The sequence below is a fragment of the Channa argus genome, chromosome 9 (assembly GCF_033026475.1).
Source record: "Channa argus isolate prfri chromosome 9, Channa argus male v1.0, whole genome shotgun sequence".
Classification (NCBI taxonomy): Eukaryota; Metazoa; Chordata; class Actinopteri; order Anabantiformes; family Channidae; genus Channa; species Channa argus.
Genome location: NC_090205.1, coordinates 14683618 through 14691704, shown reverse-complemented (window position 1 = coordinate 14691704; position 8087 = coordinate 14683618). Strand labels below are relative to the sequence as shown.

Below are 8087 nucleotides of genomic sequence, written 5' to 3'. Positions count from 1 at the left end.
TGAATAGGAGTCACAACCTTATGAACATTTAAAGTCCAAGCAGCTGTAACCTAGAATGGCACTGAAGATCCTTTTTTGAAAAAATATGAGGATCAGTGACCTATAATGTCCTGTAAATTTAGAAACAACTACTGAACCAGAGTTTGTATTTTTGTGTGTATGTAATAACAGAGTTGTCCTACATTAATATAAAATGAACAGTACCTTTCTTTGGCAGCCGCTGACCACCTTGAGATTAAATTTATGCTTTGCTTGTAGACAGCAAGTGTAGGCTACTTTATAACATTGTTCCAGTCTAAAACGCTCACTGAATGTTTACAGTAGTTTGTATGTAATATTAATCTAAATAATTTATTTTTTATTTAAACATACACAATTTGGGTGCTAATTAAGATATTAAGATAGTTCAGTAATAAAACATGTTAAAGCATATCTTCTTCTTCCTCTTCACCTTACGTATAAGAGCCGTTTCTAAACCAAGCATAAAACCTAAAAGAGTTAATCCAGCCCAGCTGCTAAGTATTCCAATCTTAGGCAGGATGAATGTGGAGCTACTCACTCACCACTGACGCTTGTCTGTAGCTTCTTTCCTTACGTGAGAGCGCCATCTAGTGGCGGCGTCTTGTGAGTGCAAACGGTCGAACAACAGGACAGAGCATTAAATCTGCTGCCCTGACGTGAAAACTTCCACCCTTTCTCGGTGCAGTGTTACATCAGGTTATTGTGATGAGAGAATAAAAGATTGAGAACGAAAGATGGGAGGAATATGCAAAACACTCGTTTTCTGTTTTTGTTGTTGTAATGATAACGTTCCGGTTGTAAAGGCAGGTGGTTGTATAGGTTATCTGAAGAGTAAATAATGCATTTAATGTCGGGCATTGGGTTTGGGGTAAATGTTGCAGAGATTATGTGAATATACGTTTTAAAGGCGTTGCTCCAAGCCATGTGTAAAAGGTGAATCATGGGCTAAAATAAAGTTTTGATTTCTTTTAGACTGCTAGACTTCATTCATCAAGTGTCTTTTGTTCTGCTGCCTCTGACTTAGGAAGAACAGACTCACAGTTAAAAACCAACATGCCTTATTGAGGAGACATACGGCAAACGTGAGACAATTGTTAAAGTCTAGGTCTATCTTGTAAAAAGGCGAATGGGGCCAAATACAAATACGTAGTTTTCATATAGTTTACAGAAAAACAACAAATGAAACCATGCTTTTTGCTGTATGGTATTACGGAGGATTAAATAATGCAGTCCCATAGAAGCTTTTTGACACTGTGAACGTTAAAACGATAACCGCTCTACCTACTATAGCTACTTTTGTAAGGTAGAATATATTTTTCCCATGCTGTGACTCCACACAGGTTTTATTCAGCGGTCGGGTTTAAATTAATTTAAGTTTACGTTTGCAAATTCTCCAACTTTTCGAAGTCAAATCTTTTCAAATTTGTGTCTATACACCTATTTCTTTTATAAAAAGTTATTTATTTATTTATTATTTGGTGCCTTCGTTAACTCGTCAGATTCCTTCAGCCAAACAACATTTAAGATTTGAAGTTTAAAAAATATAAGCAATAGAGTAAGTAATAAACAAGTAGTCTGGGAAAACTTTCAGAGAGTTCAGTTCGTTCAATAGAATCTGAATAACTTGTTTAATGCTTCATGGACATTATTACTGCGCATTACAAAAATGAATATGATTCCATTTCAACCACTGAATGTGTTTGTTCGATGTAACCTGTCTACGCTTTAGTATGATCTGTGGAGAAACTGCATCCTGTGCAAAACCCACTTTGACTTCCACACACTCAAACACACCGGTTTTATCACTGGGGAGCCAACATTTCTGAGCCCAGAGAACTTGAACGAGGAAAGCAGCAAGTTTATTACCAAGGACAATAGACGGCGGATAACTTCCTTCAAAGGGCCTTGAAAACAACCAGACTGAATCTCTTCAATTTGGCTCTTGGCACTCTAAACATGAAGGACGAGGGGCAATAAATGACTCTAAAACTGAAAACGTCTAATTTTCTAATTATGGGAGTCTGAAGGCTGCAGGCCCTAAAACTTTAGGTCTGCATGCCTCAAATATAAACCCATAGATTTTTATGGAATTTTTTTTAGGAGACCGTTTTTCTTAAGAAATAATTTTACGCCCATTTGGCCTAAAAGAGCTCTCACTTATTTTGTGATGAAACAAGGTTTTAGGGGACGTTTGTAGCATTGGAAGACACATGACATGTTTCTACACATGTGCCAAAATTAAACATAGATATAGTGTTAAATTCCTTGAAGTTAGGAGTTTTGTTCACGATTGTCTGACTGATTGTTTTAAAAACTATACACCATTGTTTAATCTTAATGTTTATTTTAATATGTATATCCAAGTCTAAATATGTTTTTCGTTCCAAACTTAGTTTTGCAATTGGATTATTTTTCGTTTAGCATTGCATAAATACTATTTAAACCAGTTGTGGTAAAATTTCTAATGTTTAGCTCACATGTTGCTGTATTTATTTTTGTATGTTTTCTACAAATAAGAATCATTTTCAGATTTTTCACTTCTAAAGTAGCACAATAGTCCCGGTTTCACGTGTTTTTTGACAGCTGTGTTAATGTTCCTTTGCCTTCAATGTAATTTTAAACAAAACAAAGTTTTTTTTAGACAAGGGATTTAAACGTATTTGATGTGTCCTTCGTGGTTTTAATTTCGGCTGCTGATATTAAAAAAATAATCAGTGGTTTAAAAAGTAATCAAAGAGGACTAATACAGCAACGTAGAAAAGTTCAACATTGAAAATGTTAAATATACTTCCAAAAAAACTGATTAAAAACAAATATTGAAGTCCCAAAAGTATCCTTTGTGCAGAATGGCCCGTTACGGATTCTAATGCCGGATTCTAATTACTGATATATTAATGCTCTAATAACGTTAACATTAATGATGATGGAAGCCTCTTTTCCCGATCTTATATGCAGTTTTTACAAATTTTAATTAAATAACAACAATTTGAATGAATTTAGATAATTCTAAGATTTTCAAACCGTAAAGCCTTAGGATTCAATCGTATTCTGTCTTATTGCTTGATTTCTCAAGTGTAAGTAGTTATCAAATGAATGTAGTGGAATAAAAGTGTGACATTTAAGTCGAAATATGTAGTATGGCTGTAAATGTGCAAGTAAAGGAGAAATACCTCAGTTTTGTACTTAATCACAATAGATTAACGTAGTTACTTTACACCTCTTTTTATATTGCCAGTGCATAGCTGCAGTGAAGCCTCAGACTGATGGTAATGTTTCACTGCAGAGTTTAAGCAATGACAGTGAAACGAGCAGGACTGAATGTGAGGAGACGCCATGTGTATGTGAACTTTTACTGCCACCTATCGGATTACATCTGCAACCACTCAAATCCTGTTGTAATTTGGAGCAACGTATCTGGTTTAAACCCCAGGATTTAAATCTCAGTAGATCTTATTTAGTGTGATGGGTGTTATGTTTGATAACCAGAGACTTGAACAACGTCAACCTGCGCGGACGTGGACCAGACTGAATTCCATCTTAGAGACTATCAGACTTACATTTATGTCTGTGGCGGTTACAGCGAAACCTGAGATGTAAACACTGCAGTATTCTCGCCGTATGCTGAAAACCAAATGAAAACACACAACTGCTACCAATCCTTAATGGGAGTGTATTTATATTGACCAGCGCACACACAAATCTTACTTAAATCTACTCTGAAATTTCAGGGGGTCGTTGCTTTCTTTTTTTATTTCAGTCACTAGTTTAAACAGAATTATGCTGATGTTTGAGAGAAAACAGATTAGAGAGACAGACGATTTTAGTTTGGTTGAGAATGTTTCCTTGAAAGCAATGCAGGTTTTTGAAATGCAGATACTGGTCTTTAGTTCATAGTTTAAAGGCCAAGAAGAATAAAGGCTACACTGTAAACAAGAAATGCAAAACCTCCAGGGCTACAATGTGCTATTTCCCATGAAATAGCATACAAAACAACGGGTTTCCAATGAATCCTATCTGTGTGAGACCTATGATTGTTGAGATTGCATGTGGGAAAAGGGGGATTTTTTTACGACATATCTATCTAGATATATCTAGATAGATCTGTGTGTGTGTTAGCCTGCTCCAAGAAGATGCAGACTTTTGGGCTTAAATTGCATGGAGGCACTTGGATTATTATATTACAAATGTGGGTCATCTCTTATTATCATAATTGCAGAAGTATTTCCATAAGCCTCATTGCTTACCCACTCTTCGCGCATTGTCTCTGCTCTCTGTGGTGCATTTAAGGCCCTGTATTTAAAGGTCAGACCAGAATACCATCCATGATCACGTGCTTTCAAGTAAGAGCCCCTGACATCGACCCTGACATTAGCCAAATATTCGTCTGATCTTTCTGACGCTTTCTATATAAACACATAGACTAAACAGATGGTTAGAATTTAACTTCATCCCCCACCCAATACCAAAATATTTCCTCATGGAGCGTTTAGCTATGCAGTATTGCAGGGTGGGGCGGAACAACATATTTTGCATATCACGTGATGCTGTATTAACAAATCAACAATTACCTACCCTTTATTCTTCAGGAGTTGCTAAAAGGCTTGCAAGAAGGCTTTGAGGGAAGCTCCATGGAAATGTGTGAGCGGAATCCTTTAAATCCTGGCTATGTTGGTTCTTTGTTGAATTTTGCTCCCCCTGACTCGCTGTATTTCTCCAACTTGCGCGGTAATGGAGCCCACATACCCGGCCTGCATCAGATTCCTTACAATAGGAGAGAGGTGTGCACGCTCCCGTGGACTTCAAGTTCGTGCACGTCTGGACCAACAGCACCGCCACAGAGCCGCGCCTTTGGAGGCTACTGTTCGCCGTTTCTGTCCAACTCGGTGTCTATAAATACTAACACAGCAAGCGGCCACGCCAAGGCGCATTTGGAGGAGTCGGCTCGATGCTTCCTGGACGCAAACCACAAGACAGAGGTGTCCGGCAGACAGGATGAAGTTTACGCCAGTGACCGCGGCTACTCGGACCTGGAGAGCCTGCCTCACGCTTCTGCGGCGCAGATTGATGCGGATTCAACGGATCCACTAAATGTGAACGGACCCAAACAGGAGCAAAATCCTCTACAGCCTGCATCAATTCATACATGCTCCAGGACATTTGTTGAAGGTTAAGTACCCCACCTTCTATAATTATTTGTACCAAGGTTTTATTGCACCGTAATGTGTCTTATTTCATGGCACTAGCGGGTTGGGAACTCAAATCAAACAATTGTAAGACTAACCAACTTCCACTGACGGAAATAGACGTTACTGAGACCTTACTGTGTATTACAATGACAGTTGGATGGTCACTCAATATGGCATCATTTTTCTTTAATCAGCCTATGTGTATAGAAGCTTCTGTGTGTGGTTATTAGCCATTTTATCACGCGTACTCTAAATTTTACTATATTATTAAACTTTAATTTTGAAAGATCTGAGCAACTTAAACAGTGCAATTCCCAGCAGTTATGCCCTCCACTGTCTTTTACTGTCGCTACTTCTGCTTCTTCCAGGTGTCCCATGGTGCTCGTCACAAGTGAAAACCAGAAAGAAGAGAAAACCTTACTCAAAGCCACAGCTGGCTGAACTTGAGAATGAATTCATGATAAACGAATTTATCAACAGACAGAAACGAAAAGAGCTATCAGACAGACTGGACCTGAGTGACCAACAGGTGAAAATATGGTTTCAGAACCGGAGGATGAAGAAGAAACGACTGATGATGCGAGAGCAGACTTTCCCCGCGTACTGATGACCTTTGGACTTGATCGTGACCAGCGGCGCACAGAATATGTTGTCCACTATGAATGTTGCAGCACAGGAGGAAATCTTTTGGTTTGTGGTTTGACCAGTATTTATAAATAATTGCAAAATGTTTATATATCTGCCATATAACAGGCTGCGGTTTGATGAAGCCACAACAAGTTGGCTAATTTAGAAATAACAAAAAAAGCATTGGAGTTTTGGATACAAGAGATTGTACCCAGTTGGTCATCGTAGACTTCGAGATGCGCATTAGGCCCTGGCTCCTGTTGGGCCTCAGTGCGGTTGAAAACAAATATTTGACCCCAGTTGTGATCCAACATAAATGTCTGTCCTATTTAAACAGGATTATGGCTCTAAGTGTTTGTGTGTATTTTGTAAGATGGTGCATGTAGTGTGGGCCACTACATCTGAAAGCAAACAGTCAAGTTCAGGTTTACGGGCGGATTAAACCTGAACGCAAATAAGAATTGGAGAAAATATTTGCATGCTTTTGTCCCGGATTGCTGTGGTTCTATGAAATGCCTGATTCCCCCAATGTGTAGTAAGTTTGTTTAAACAAGCTATGTTACATTTTGTTCTCTATGACCGCCTCCACATTCAAGGTCAGTCTATGGGGGAAGATTTGCGCCGCAGGTCAGATTGGTACATTTGTGGAGGTGAAACACGCTGATACTGTTAGGTAAAACTGAAGCGTAACCGCACTGAATTAAGCGTATTTTTTCTCCCTAGACCTAGTGTTGTGTTGCTACGATTACAGATTATAAGATGGTTGCATTATAATTATTCCTGCTATGAAAAACTATTCTTTATAGGCAAATGCATATTTGATAATTGTATATTTAACTTAGCTTTGGACTAATGTAAAATTATTCAAGAAAGCATGTTATTGGTAAAAAACAAAGCAAAATGGAATGTGACTTAGACCGCCCCTCTTTATACGACCGGACAAGATTTGGCTTTGTAAAGTGGACGCTTGCAGATGATGAAAACATTTGTAAATAAAGAACATTTTTATTGCCCTATATTCGAGATTTTGTGCATCATGTGAATCATTTTATATTTTAATCCTGGATATTGAAGTTCAACTTTTAGGTGTCACGTTTTGTTTAAACATTAGTTTCTCATTAGGTGCTCCCATAATATTTTATGAGACTCTATACGTGAAAGGTGGCAGTAGTTCACACGTCAAATGTTACTGATAACTTTAAAGTATAACAGGATTTTTTTTGTCCTTTCTATAGCATGCATTTATTTGTGCATGCAGCAGTTGAACGACCCCCCACCCATATCCGCCTTTAACTTTATTATGCAGCTTTAAAAACAAATAAAATGCGAACAAGTCATAAGGAAATCACCCACTGTTTTTACAAATATTACATGACAATCATGTAATATGTATGTGTTGCTTTATTACAAATCCTCTAGGAAATACTTGAAATTGTTCTTTGACAATATTTTTAGTATCAGATTTTTAGACCTTTGTGTATTTTATGATGAGCACGTGTGCTTTTGTGTTTCTACTTTTAGATCTCGCATAGTTATTCAAAGTAAATACATAACACAGCAACAGCTCACGACCACAGGCAAAACCTCCATAATCCACTGGAGGTTAGTGTGGTCGAACCAAACGGCGTAATACAGTGATTCACAAGTAATCTTTTAATTTCAGTGTCACATCACATACATTTTAAATGCGATTGATGCACAACAGCAGTTTTCTTTGATTTAGATTATATTTTGGTTTTGCATTTGATGTATTCTGAGCACAGAATAGAATTTGGGGCTTAATTTAAGCTTATGAAAACACGTAGCTGTTGTTTGCGTGCTGCATATTTGATTATTAATAAAGTTGGCGTTTACACGTCCCATTGTGGTTCTCAAAACCGCAGAGAAAGGATGCACATGATGAAACACTGACAGACAGAGAAACATTTACACAGACTGATAATAGCCCCCCCCCCCCCCCCCCGTGCCCGCCCAACTTCCTCACCATGTACCTCACCGTGACGTCATCATCACGGCATTGATAGTGAAGAAAAAGATTGTAAATCAAATTATTTGTAATGAAACAAGAAGGGGTTGATCCCATATTGGTGTTTCTTACAAATGTCACTGTTTTAAAGGTTTAGGCTTGTATTTTTTAGATCAGTCGGGGCTGAATGTGTCATTTCCTTTGACGCAGTCCCACTTTACATTCAGCATTTTATACACAATCTACACTCAAATGCTGCAGGCCGGTTGCTTTCCAGCAACTCTGGT

At 38.0% G+C, this 8087-nt stretch overlaps 1 protein-coding gene across 1 annotated transcript; it reads left to right on the top strand.

Moving 5' to 3' along the window:
• The first annotated feature begins 4294 nt into the window (after positions 1–4294).
• hoxd12a (homeobox D12a) lies at positions 4295–6844 on the top strand. Its single transcript, XM_067516214.1, has 2 exons — positions 4295–5187; positions 5576–6844. The coding sequence occupies exons 1-2, from the start codon at positions 4650–4652 to the stop codon at positions 5812–5814; spliced, it is 777 nt and encodes a 258-aa protein (XP_067372315.1). The 5' UTR covers positions 4295–4649; the 3' UTR covers positions 5815–6844.
• Positions 6845–8087: the final 1243 nt, after the last annotated feature.

Bases quoted from the DNA above. Each gene is read 5' to 3' on its own strand.
- hoxd12a (XM_067516214.1), top strand. From the start codon at position 4,650: ATGGAAATGTGTGAGCGGAATCCTTTAAATCCTGGCTATGTTGGTTCT. The intron at 5,188-5,575 runs GTTAAGTACCCC...TGCTTCTTCCAG, and splicing joins CTCCAGGACATTTGTTGAAG to GTGTCCCATGGTGCTCGTCA.